General features: G+C 42.3%; 2 protein-coding genes across 4 annotated transcripts in view; one reads left to right on the top strand and one right to left on the bottom strand.

Annotated features, from left to right (window-relative positions):
- The window catches only part of TBCCD1 (TBCC domain containing 1), a 26,721-nt gene extending 17,438 nt beyond the window's left edge, over positions 1 to 9,283 (bottom strand). The window contains exons 1-2 of one of the 3 annotated variants that reach the window (XM_027538775.1): positions 9,092 to 9,283; positions 2,924 to 3,302 (exon numbers count right to left, since the gene is read on the bottom strand). In XM_027538775.1, coding sequence (XP_027394576.1) covers positions 2,924 to 3,259 — 336 coding nt within the window. In that variant the 5' untranslated portion in view covers positions 3,260 to 3,302; positions 9,092 to 9,283. Of the gene's footprint in view, positions 1 to 2,923; positions 3,303 to 5,122; positions 5,259 to 5,863; positions 5,952 to 9,091 lie in introns of those variants that run through there. The other 2 variants (XM_027538757.1, XM_027538766.1) reach the window with 2 other exon arrangements.
- Positions 6,018 to 12,858, top strand: part of DNAJB11 (DnaJ heat shock protein family (Hsp40) member B11) — a 21,892-nt gene continuing 15,051 nt past the window's right edge. The window contains exons 1-2 of the mRNA XM_027538788.1: positions 6,018 to 6,175; positions 9,504 to 9,959. Coding sequence (XP_027394589.1) covers positions 9,892 to 9,959 — 68 coding nt within the window. The 5' untranslated portion in view covers positions 6,018 to 6,175; positions 9,504 to 9,891. The remainder of the gene's footprint in view (positions 6,176 to 9,503; positions 9,960 to 12,858) is intronic.

The raw sequence follows: 12,858 nt of genomic DNA, 5'->3' as shown, positions 1-12,858 counted from the left end.
GCTAATTAAATACCTTTCCCTCCTTGAGCACACAATCAGATGGCATTTCCCAGCCTCCTTTGAAACTGGATATGGCATAACTGGGTTACAATCAATGGAATATGGGTGGATTTACACATAATACTTTCAAGCCTCCCAAAGAATAGACGTGAAGGACTCAGGCCCTAGTGGGCATGGCCTTAGCAAACTGTATTTTATTTGCAATTTTCACTTCCTCATCTTCCAAGGGGCTTACATGGCTCTATCTATGGCCACAGGATTTCCCTACTTCCTATGAGGCAGATTCCCTCCCATCTTAATAGTATCAGGCATGGACACATGACAAGGCTTTAGCCAGTGGAACAAAAGTAGCTGCCGTTTATGTCACATCTGAGCAAAAGTTTTAAGAGGTGTCAAAACTTTTCTCCTATTCTTTTGCTCTTCCCTTCTATCATAAGACAGGCATGACCTTCACAGAAGCTGTTCCTTCAGCCTGAGTCCCCAAATGGGCAGAAACAGAGCCAGAGCCTGGAAAAGAGCTTTCACTAAGGTGCAAACTAAAAGTCAAATAAGCAAGAAATAAACTCCAGTTACTGTAAGCCACTGGAATTTCATTTTTGTTTGTTTTTAACTGCAGCAAAGCAGACTAGTACAATAGTGGCTCTAAAAGACAGAAGATGCCTAGATCCCTGAGTCATTGCTTAGACAACAGCAGCCTAGAGACTCATCCAACCAGACGCCTTATGTTGGACTGCCGCATGAATAAGAAATAAAATGTTATTGCACTAAGCCACTGAAATGCTGGACTCACTTGTTACTGTAATAAGCTTACTCTGATTAATATACTTTCCCTGTGAAATCTTTCCTCATCACCAGAATTAACTATTCTCTTCTCTATTCTGTTTCTGTACTCTATGCATACTTTTACTGTTCATTCCATTCTATTAAATAGTACTTTTTAAACTGAAGTATAGTTGATTTACAATATTGTTAAATTTCATGTGTACAGCAAAGTGATTCGGTTACACACACACACACACACACACACACACAATTTGATTATTTTCCATTATATATATACATTTGATTCTTTTCCATTAGTGTATTATGAGATATTGAATATAGTTCCCTATGCCATATAGCAGATCCTTGTTGTTTATCTATTTTATATATGGTAGTGTGCATCTGTTAACCCCATACTCCTAATTTATCTCCCCACTTCACAAGTTTGTTTTCTATGGCTATGAGTCTGTTTCAGTTTTGCAAATAAGTTCATTTGTACTATTTTCTATATCCACATAGAAGTGGTATCGTATTTATTTTTCTCTTACTTCATTTAGTATGATAATCTCTAGGATCATCCATGTTGTTGCAAATGGCATGATTTCATTCTTTTCTATGATGAGTAATTAATATATGTCTTTCTTATCCATTCATCTGTTGACAGACACTTAGGTTGCCTCCAAGTGTTAGCAAATGTAAACATGCTGCCATGAACACTGGGGTACTTGCCTCTTTTCAAATTAGAGTTTTCTTTGGATATAGGTCCAAGAGTGGGATTGCTGGATCATATGGTAGCTTTATTTTTATTTTAAGGAACCTCTATACTGTTTTCCATAGTGGCTGTACCAATTTACATTCCCGTCAACAGTTTGCAAGGTAGTCTTTTCTCCACACCCTCCCCAGCATTTGTTATTTGTAGATTTTTTGATGATAGCCATTCTGAATGGTGTGAGGTAATACCTCAGAGTGGTTTTTATTAAACAATTTTTATTAGAGTATAGTTGACTTGGGCTTCCCTAGTGGCTCAGATGGAAAAGAACCTGCCTGCAATGCTGGAGACCCAGATTTGATGCCTATGTTGGGAAGATCCCCTGGAGGAGGGAATGGCAACCCACTCCAGTATTCTTGCCTGGAGAATCCCATGCACAGAGGAGCCTGGTGGGCTACAGCCGATGGGGTCACAAAGAGTTGGACATGACTGAGTGACTAATACAATAACAGTTGATTTACAAGGTCTGTTAGTTTGAGGTGCATAGCAAAGTGAATCAGTTACACATATATCCCCTCTTTTTTAGATTCTTTTCCCATAATGGTCATTTCAGAGTACTGAGTAGAATTCGATGTGGTTTTTGATTTGCACTTCTCTAATAATTAGCATTGTTGGTCATCTGCATGTCTTCTTTGAAGAAATGTTTATTAAATAGCACCTTTTTACACCTACCAGCTTCCCCTACTAGTCTATGAGCTCCATGAGGGCAGAGCTGCTAGTCTAATTATCTTTGAATCCCAGCACACAGCAGATGCACACTTCAAAGCAGGCAGGTGCTCTTACCATAACAGTCAACAGTTTGTAAGCACTCACATACCTCAATACTAGTTTTAATGTCAATGAAAATATTTCCCTCTTCCAATTACAGGGTTTCTATATCATTATCACTTTGAAAGTAGATGAGTATGGATTGCTAAGTAAGGACTAATTCACTAAATACTGCCAAACTGGAAATGCTAAAACTTAAATGGTGCTTTGGGATCACATGGTCATTAAAATCTAAACATGTATAATATCATATATGAAACGAATCGCCAGTCCAGATTCGATGCACTATACTGGATGATTGGGGCTGGTGCACTGGGACGACCGAGAGGGATGGTATGGGGCGGGAGAAGGGAGGGGGGGTTCAGGATGGGGAACACGTGTATACCTGTGGCGGATTCATGTTGATGTATGGCAAAACCTATACAATATTGTAAAGTAATTAATCTCCAATTAAAATAAATAAACTTATATTAAAAAAATAAATACAAAAAAATAAAGTTGACCATCATTAAAATATTAAAAAAATAAATAAAATCTAAAACTTGCACACTCTACAGCTAGTACAAAAATTTTAAATAGTTTATTTCCCAAAGTAACTAAACACACACACATATAAATTCATACCTGATTTCTTTGCTTTTCGACTTCATCCTCAGACATGCAGTTGGACAGAATCTCAGACCATTCCAGGCGCTCCTCTGGTGTCTTCATTGCAAGACTATCAAACATTTCAAAGTAAAGCCATGCCAGATCCTTAGCCAACTGCAGCTTCCCACATGCAATGTGCCTCCATGTAGACCAAGACAGGCGTGGGTAACCTCCCTCTATGGTCCGTGTTCGCACATAGGTAGATATCTTCCTGAGATAGTGAAGACTGAACTTGGACGGAGGGGGGATCTGCAAGGCACCCACTATGAAGGGTTCTGCTTTCACCCAGAGGAGAACTCCGGACTGATCCATATTATCTCTAAGGACATCTGCGTGAAAAGGCTTCTTTGCATACCTAGGAAACAAAGTTTCTTTACAAACTAATTTGAAACAAAACGCATTTACACATTTTCTTGTAAGGTGACCTTTTCCTTAACTGCTTTTAAATGTACTGCTGCTGCTGCTGCTAAGTCGCTTCAGTCGTGTCTGACTCTGTGCCACCCCATAGATGGCAGCCCACCAGGCTCCCCGGTCCCTGGGATTCACCAGACAAGAACACTGAGTGGGTTGCCATTTCCTTCTCCAATGCATGAAAGTGAAAAGTGAAAGTGAAGTCGCTCAGTAGTGTCCAACTCTAAGCGGCCCCATGGACTGCGGCCCACCAGGCTCCTCCGTTCATGGGATTTTCCAAGCAAGAGTGCTGGAGTGGGGTGCCATTGCCTTCTCCATTTACATGTATTAGTTTCATGTACTAGATTCAGTTTAAAAAGTGAATCCAGTTCATCAAACAAAAGCAGAATAGATTTTTTGGTCAGATCTCATCATAATCTATTTGAACAAGAAAAAAATGTGATAAAACCATCTAACTTGTTCAAAGTGGTTGTTCTAGGAAGAGTATAAATGCGTGAGGTATGAGATAGATGCCTGCTCAGGATAAAGAAAAGAAGAAATGGAAAAAAAGAGCCATCCTATCACCAGAAATCTTGCTCTACCCTGAGGGCAAACACTAATCAAAATAAGGGGAATAAAATTTCAAAGTCCAATCACTTACATATAGAGGATGAGATTGATTAAAGATTTGGATGTGTTAGTTGCCCATATGAGTGCAACATCAAGCACTAGCAGAGGTGGCAGACAAGAACGCTCATGTAAACACAAACCGAAAAAACTGATCAAGGAAATTAAAGCATCTTTATTTTCTGTAACAGTGAACCTGCTCTGGCATATTCTATTGTCCTTAGTTCAGGAGCAATATTTTTAGATTTTGTTTGTTCATTGCTTGTTGTAACAACAATACACTATTTTAATGGAATATTTATTAAATATCTAAAAATGGAAGGGGAGGAAAGTATCCACAGGCCTACCACCAAAGGGAAACTGGTTAATATTTTACTGTACTTCCTTCCTTTTTTCTACACAGGTTTTTGAATGTTCATAGTTGTGATAATACTGTATATTCTGCATTGTATAGTACAATTCTGTATTATTTTAAAAGCTGAAAAAATATACTCGTTTATTCATCTGTTCTATTTTCAGACACCTTGTAAATTTAAATTTTTTCACAAAAACAAGACAGACAAAATAGTGATCATTGTTGAAGCTGGATGATGAGCACGTGGGGGTTCACTTACCTATTCTACTTTTATATATGTGAAATTTTTCCATGATAAAGTTTAATGTTTTCACTTTTATAAATAATGCTGTAATTACCACCTTTCTGCATATATTCCGGCTTGTGATTAATTCCCAGAGAAAATTTTCAAATGTGCATTTGTGAAATGAAGTAATTGACATTTCACAAGTTCCCACCATACGTCCACTGCTTTCCAAAATGATTATATAAAATTTTCCATCAGTTGACCAACCAATGGTTTTCATTGAGCACGCCTCAGCATTAACTTCACTTTAAAAACCTTCATTTTATGACTGGATGAAAAAAAGTTTTACTGCTATTTTTGTTTGGCACTTGATTCTAAGAAAGCTGTGCTTCTTTGGGGAATTCTCTGTTCAAAAAATAACGGACATAAATTAAGTGATTATTATGTGCCAGGCAGCATTCTAAGTATTTCATGCTTTTCACCTTCTTTCATCCTTACAATCACCTAGAGATACATATATTATCCCCATTTTCAGATGAGAAAACTGGGGCTTAGAAAAGTTAAGTGAGTTACTTACCTAGAGTCACATACTTGAGTTGGCAGAGAAACCTGGATTAGAATTCAAGTCAATCTGACTTCAGAACTGAGCTACTTACACACATATATATTAATACTTTAGGAACCCAGTTTTAGGAGAATCTGGAAAGTGGGAGTGAATCTAGAAGAGAATTACCAGAATGAGTGGTCTTAAACGGAGGGCCACGTAAGGGCCAGGTGAAGAATCATGGAAGCATGAACCCCAGAAAGGGTGTGAGGGGGTGGATGACAGCTGTCTTCGAATTTTCTGAGTAAAATCAGACGATGCAGGTTCTGTGAGGAAGATCTTGGTCCGCTCCAGTATAGTCCACCTGTCTCTAAAGCGAGCAATCAAAAGCCCACTGGAGACGAACCCTCTATTCTAACCACGAAACTCGGGACGGCTAAATTCATAAACATAAACGGAAGCTCCTTTCCGCTTCAAAAGCTTCCCTGGGATCCTGGTTTTTTAGGAGGGGAGACCAGTGTGAGGCCCAAGGCCGTCCTCCCGAGGCTTCGCCGCCACCTCATCCGCGGTCCGGGGTAGGACGCGGTCCAGGTTAGGAGGCGGGATGTGCAGCCCGAGAGCGCCCAGATCAGACTTCGGGAACAGAGAAGCCCCAGCTAACAGGGTCTGTAGAGGACCCAAGACCTGGCGAGCGCAAAGGCTGCCTTCCCAGCCGGAGCCCGAAGCAAGATGGTCCCTCTCCTCCCTCCCTGGCGCGGGCCCGCGAGCGGTTACCTGCAAAGGCAACGGGCCGTTCCACCGGACCTCTCTGGGTGCGGCCGTGCCTTGCGCGCCAGACCGGTCCAGCGCTCGTCGCCACCCTCTGCGCAAGCGCGAGGCCTCGCACCACCGAGACCTGGCGCACGACATTGCTAGAGCGGACCAGTACTTCTTTCTCGATCTGCGAAACACTTGGCTGGCGCCAAGAGTACTTGATGCTGGAACCTGGAACCAGACCTGGCTGCTTTCTGGAGTCGCGCTTTTCTACTCAGGGTAGTAGGAAGTTTTCTATTGCTCCACAGAGCTGTGGTCAGCAACTAGCTGCTGGTAAGGTCAGCACGCTTTCATCAGTAATAATAATGAAAGTGACAGTTTACTTTTATAGAATACTATGAACTCGGCACTGATTAAAGCACCTTAACTTATCTCAGTCTTCCTAAGAGCACTCTAAGTACACTTGTTTTACAGATGAAGAAACTAGGGCTTAGAGAGGTGAAAGTAACACAGCGACCGAGCAAAGATACAAACCCAGGCTATCTGAAGCAAGAGCGACCAGGGTGAGCTCCTTAACTGTTAGCTTTTCCTCCATGTTACTGCCTTTAAGAAGTTTTTTTGGATTTCACCTAGTATAAGAACATCACTTCTTTCTCTAAACTTTCATTTTATGATTTTTGGCCATTTTCTGCTTTCTTAGTTCGTTTATGGCCTCTAGGTGTGAGAGATACAAAGGTAAATAAGACCATAAAATGCAATTTAGCTCCTCTTGCATGTGGCCTCTCTCCCTTAGTAGGCATCTTCCTGAAAGCAGTAACCTGGTCTCCCTCTTAGCTCTGCACTGTGTCTGGCACAATGTTAGCCACTTGAATTACAGTAGTGAACAAAACATAAAGCCCTTGCTTTCTTGGAGTGTATATTTTGATAGGGAGAACAAATAATACATTAGGAAAAAATATAATAATTTCATATGTAAGTGCTACGAAATTTGGGGAAAGGGGTGTATGCCAAATCTGAGCTGAGGCCCGAAGAATAAGAAGCCAGCACACGAAGATCACAGTGGAAGCGACTTTTACGCCATGGCAGACTCTGTGCTAAGCTGCTGCCTTAAACAGCTGTTAAGAGAACAGTCCAGATTCATGCTCTCATGAAACTGGCATTCCAGTATGTGTGACTGTTAGGGCAGGGATGAAAATAATAAAATAAAACAGGGCAGTGTAAGAACAGAGATTCAATAGTTGCTAATTTTGGTTGCTCGGTCAAGGAAGTCTTCTATAAAGTGGTGAATTTAAGCTGTTATCTGAGTTTAAAAAGGAGTCACCCCTGTTAGGATCTGAGGGAAGAGTGTTTCAGGCAGAAACCAACTAGAATAAAGGCCCTAACCAGGAATGAGCTTGATGTAGTCAAAAAAGATAAAGGAAACTGTTTTGCTGGAAAACGTGGTAAGGAGTATACTAGGTGAAGGTACAGATCATATATGTTTTTTGTTCTTTTTTTCCCAGCTTTATTGAAAAATAATGTTTCTTACTGGCCACATGTGGCTATAGAGCACTTGAAACTTGGCTAGTGGCACACTGGAATGATGCTGAGAGTCAGGGCACATTCATTAATACATGCCTCCCCATGTCCTGCTTCCTAATTCTGACTTCTGCCTGCTGCCTGCCGTGATCACTTGATCACCAAAGCTGCATTGCCAATCATGGTTCAAATATTTATCTGTGAGGTTTGCTTTTTCTATTTAAGTTCCCATAAATTTTTATTTCATTATATTTATTCTGCAGATGATCATTGGCATGTTTGAACAGTATCATTCTCCTACTTCCCCAGCTCTTTATATTCTAGACTGAGAGATTTTATTTTTGATTATCATCTTAATCTGACTTTATACATATTCCTTATTTTTTGAGATGTAACAGTACAAACTTTTAGGATTGTAAAGGAAGAGACTCTCGCCTTTGGGATGTTACTAGATTTTAGAACTAAGATATTTTCTAGGATTAACATTATTCTGAAAATTTGGGTGACTGCTTCAATTTCTTTCTGTCACCCATTCTCTTCCTGAGGATGAGATAGTTGGATGGTATCATCGATTGAATGGACATGAGTTTGAGCAAACTACTGGAGATAGTGAAGGACAGGAAAGCCTGGTCTGCTGCTGTCCATGGGGTTGCAAAGAGTCAGATACAGACATGACTGAGCAACTGAACAAATCTATTTCTTTATATTATCAATGTTTTAACATTGACTCAGCTAGGCCAGTATTCCTCTTTAAACTTTTTAGGCACTAGTTACCCATTTAGAGAATAATTAGACAGATGGTTTATTTAAAGTTGTATATTTGTCTTTTGCTGCCTATTAATATTTTTAATGTGTATGATACCCAAGTGATATACATATATATAATTGATATATTTTAAATCTCTTTAGACGTTTCTTATGGGGCTTCCCTGGTGACTCAGTGGTAAAGAATCCACCTGCCAATGCAGGAGACATGGGTTTTAATCCCTGGGTCAGGAAGATCCCCTGGAGAAGGAAATAGCAACCCACTCCAGTATTCTTGCCTGGAGAATCCCATGGACAGAGGAGCCTGGCAGGCTACAGTCCATGGGGTGACAAAGAGTTGGACACGACTTAGTGGCTAAACAAGGAAACATTATTATATTATCTAACAGCTAGTATAAAGGCTGGGGATCTTATTGTAAGTGCAATGGAAAGTCATTCGAGGCTTTTAAGCAGAGAAATTATATGATCTGACATGTGTGTAAAAAATCATGGCAGGGAAAAGGGTCGGGGTGAGAAAGAGATCCTAAGATATTAGGAGTGGAGGCAGGGAGACCAGTTAGGAAGCCCTTGCCTGGTGGGAGATGATGTGATTTGGCCAAGAGGTGGTGGAGATATATAATAGTGGACAGATTCAAGAAATGGTTTAAAGGTAAAGATTCGGATAGGGGACACAGGAGAGAAATCAAGGAAGATACCTGTAGCTTTGCAGTGAACAACTAGGTGGTGATTTACTGAAATGAGCAAAGGGGCGGGTGGAAGGGGTCAGAGGGTCGTTTCTTTTTTTTTTTTTTTTTGGTTCTCTTAAGTGTAATAATATTTATTATTCTTTGCGTGCTTACTATGTGCCAGACGCTGCGCTAGACGGCTTACAGATTAAAATTTCACAATACTATCAGTAAATGCTGTGCCTCAGTTTTGTAGAAAAGAAGCTTAGACTCAGACTAGGGACAAGGCGCATGTTCTCACCGCTAGAAGTGGTGGAAGCTGAATTCGAACCTGAGTCTGTCTGCTTCCACGGACATCAGGCCTCTTCTTTGCGAAACCAAGACAGTTTTCTCGTGAGTTTTGTTAGGAGAAGGCAAAACATGACCTAAGCGTCGCGTCCGTTGTACCGTTGACTTTCAGTCATTGTCCCCGCCCATCTCGCTCGCGTACCTCCTCCCGGGCGTCCAGCGCCTAGCTCTGTATGAATGAAATTCCTGGACTTGTAACCGAGATAAAACCTCCCTCCTGCAATTGGCCAGTGCTGGAGGAAGAGCCTTGTGATTGGTAGAGAGTCCAAGGAGGCGGGCGGAGGGAAACTTCTGGTACCGTGGACGCCGGCTCTAGGAACACATCCTACATCACCAATCTTTACGTAATTTTCTCCGACTGGCAGGTGCCTGGGCCGGACGGATTCCTGCGGCGGCGCGATTGTCTGACGTTTCCCCTTCTAATTGGCCGGGAGCTGCGGCTGAAGTTCCGAAGCCTAACTGGCCGCCCGCGCCGCTTCGGAGGTGAAGTGTACTGCACTGATTGGCTGTGAGGCGCCGGCCGCGTGTGATGTCCGGAGCAGCGATTGGCTCTGGCCCGCTAGGGGCTTCTCTCGCCGGGACTCGGGACTCCCGGGAAGTGACTGGTAGAGGAGGGGGCAAGCTAGCTGTCGCTCCTAACTAAGTCGGAGACCTGGGTGTAAGGCGGTCTCTCAGGGCTGGGTGGGCTGGCGAACCGACGCGGCGGCGGGGGCTGTGAGGAGTGCGGGGGGCCGGGGCCGGCACAGAGGGACTATGGCCCCGCAGAACCTGGGCACCTTCTGCCTGTTGCTGCTGTACCTCATCGGGACCGTGATCGCCGGGTGAGGAATTGGAATCTGCGGGCACTGGGCCATTAAGTCAGTCTTGGCTGGGAAGGAGGCTGGGGAGAGAAGGGGACATTGTCCGACGGGGGGAGTGGAAAGGGGCGTTGCTGTGGTGAGGCGGTGGAGAGGAGTGGGTAGTGTGGGCCAGGCTAGTGGGATGGAGAGGAGGACAGTGGGTGACCCGGGTGATAGGGGCTTAGACCCAGAAGCCCTAGAGCTAGATTTGCCCAGAGAAGCGAGGGTTGGATGCAGTGCCAAACGCAACGTGGGATGGGGGTCTGCTGAGTTGGAGAAGGGGGACGAGACAGTGTTAAGTCTACAACGAGCCGTTGGGCTGACATTAAAGTGGGTGGGTTGTGATGCCAGGCAAAGTGAAGAAGTGGGGAGAATAGGTAGGGTAGCCATGCCGGGACTGAAAGAAATTGGATTGAGGGAGCAAGGCAGACCCTTTGAAGAGCCCTTGTACCTTGCAGCTTCGTGAGATACTGAGCCTAAGCTGTTATCATGCCTCACTGTCTCTCCAGGGAGCATTCTTAGGGAGCTGAGTAGTATTACAAGCAGAAGGGAGAAACATTTTACCAATAGACAGTAGATTGGAATTCTAGCCCCACTCAACTTATGAATTATGTGACTTTGAAAGAAAACCTAAATTCCCATCTTTGACATGAGGATGATAATGTGCCACCTGTTTGAAGGAAGCAGGACCTCCTGGACTCTAGACATTCTCCAGCCTTTAAGATCCACTATCCTGTAGGCCCGGTGCCCACTGAATTTGATATGCCAGGCTCATATTTAGAATGTGGAAAATAGTAAATCCTTCAGTTCAGTTCAGTCGCTCAGTCGTGTCCGACTCTTTGCGACCCCATGAATCACAGCACGCCAGGCCTCCCTGTCCATCACCAACTCCCAGAGTTCACTCAGACTCACGTCCATCGAGTCAGTGATGCCATCCATCCTTCTCATCCTCTGTCATCCCCTTCTCCTCCTGCCCCCAATCCCTCCCAGCATCAGGGTCTTTTCCAATGAGTCAACTCTTTGCATGAGGTGGCCAAAGTACTGGAGTTTCAGCTTTAGCATCATTCCTTCCAAAGAAATCCCAGGGCTGATCTCCTTCAGAATGGACTGGTTGGATCTCTTTGCAGTTAGCTTCTGACAAGTTTGTAGGTTACTCTGAAAGGAGAAAGCACTACCTAGAAGAACTTGACACTTTAAGTGCTTGTTATTCTCTTAAAAGTTTTTTTTACCCCTGTGTGCATATATGCTTAAACTTTGTTGGGTTTTTGTTTTTTTTCTTGTGAAACATCTTATATTTCTAAAATAAAAATCTTCTTCTCCTGGGTAAAACTTTATTGTATTTTTAACATGTTTTTGTTAGCACTTTTTGCACTTAAAGCAATGTGTACCTTAAATTGTTGGAACAAGATGTCAGTATAAATCCTGTTAATACTCTTAACTATAAAGTTAGTGAAAAAGTGAAAGTGCTAATCACTCAGTTCTATCCAACTCTTTGGAACCCCATGGTTCCTAGAAACCCACCAGGCTTCTGTGTCCTTGGAATTCTCCAGGCAAGAATATTGAAGTGGGTTGCCATTTCCTTCTCCAGGAGATCTTCCCGACCCAGCAATCAAACCTAGGTCCCTTGCATTGCAAGCAGATTCTTTACCATCTGAGCCACCAGGGAAGCCCAACTATAAACTTAAGTCTTTCATAAAGGAGTCTCTTGGGAACTGTAATGTTGATACTGAGCTGTGCCAACCATCTCCCTGTGTTTTTCTTGGCTATTTCTTAACCATTTTTATATTAAGTATATCCTAAGTAAGCCTCATTTTTTATATAGTTAGCTCTTTTGTTGTTAACATTAGTGAACCTTTATCTAGTTTTGTCTCAAGAGATGCCAGCTTTCGTATATTTGGGGGGAGGGGGATAAAGCACCTAAATAATCCTCATGGAATAATCTTCATCCCCTTATCAGTGATAATTTTAAAAACTTACACATAAAATGTTTATATGATTTCCCTAAAGTGTGACTTAGAGCTTATTAAATCATTTTTTTTTAAAGTTCTCTGGTATATTGCATGGATCTTGGTACCCCAATGCATTTTTCCCCCACTACATTTTAAAATTATCATCACTCCTACATTATCTCCACTGTGAATAACTTTCCCATCCCTTGGTTGAGAGAGTGTATTTTCAGAATAATTTCTGCTGGCTAAAGGGATAGACTTTTGAGAGCATACTTATTTAGTCATTTCATTCAATGAATATTTATTGGTGTCTTCTATGGACTGGATATGGTCCCTGCCCTCAAAGTTTATTAGTCTGATTCTGTCTTCCCATTGGCCTTTCCTGCAAAGATTCGCTCTCCAGTTAATTTAGTTCTAGCATAGTTCCTGGCAAGGAGGTCAGTGGCTCTGCACTTTGTCTCCTAACTTATGCCATGTGCATATTTGCAGCTGCTGAGACTTATAGGCACCAGCATATGGGTTCCAGCAGCTGGCTGTGATTAAGACTTGATCTAGACAAACTGGAATAACTCCTAGTAATGGAAACAGTGAGAGACTTTATTTTTTGGGGCTCCAAAATCACTGCAGATGGTGACTGCAGCCATGAAATTAAAAGATGCTTGCTCCTTGGAAGAAAAGCTATGAGCAACCTAGACAGCATATTAAAAAGCAGAAACATTACTTTGCCAACAAAGGTCCATTTAGTCAAGGCTATGGTTTTTCCAGTAGTCATATATGGATGTGAGAGTTGGACTGAGTGCCAAAGAATTGATGCTTTTGAACTGTGGTGTTGGAGAAGATCCTTGAGAGTCCCTTAGACAGCAAGGACATCCAACCAGTCCATCCTAAAGGAAATCAGTCCTGAATATTCATTGGCAGGACTGATGCTGAAG

Source organism: Bos indicus x Bos taurus, chromosome 1 (assembly GCF_003369695.1).
Source record: "Bos indicus x Bos taurus breed Angus x Brahman F1 hybrid chromosome 1, Bos_hybrid_MaternalHap_v2.0, whole genome shotgun sequence".
NCBI lineage: Eukaryota > Metazoa > Chordata > Mammalia > Artiodactyla > Bovidae > Bos > Bos indicus x Bos taurus.
The sequence above is the reverse complement of the archived record's forward strand: the minus strand, read 5'-3'. Positions and strand labels throughout refer to the sequence as shown.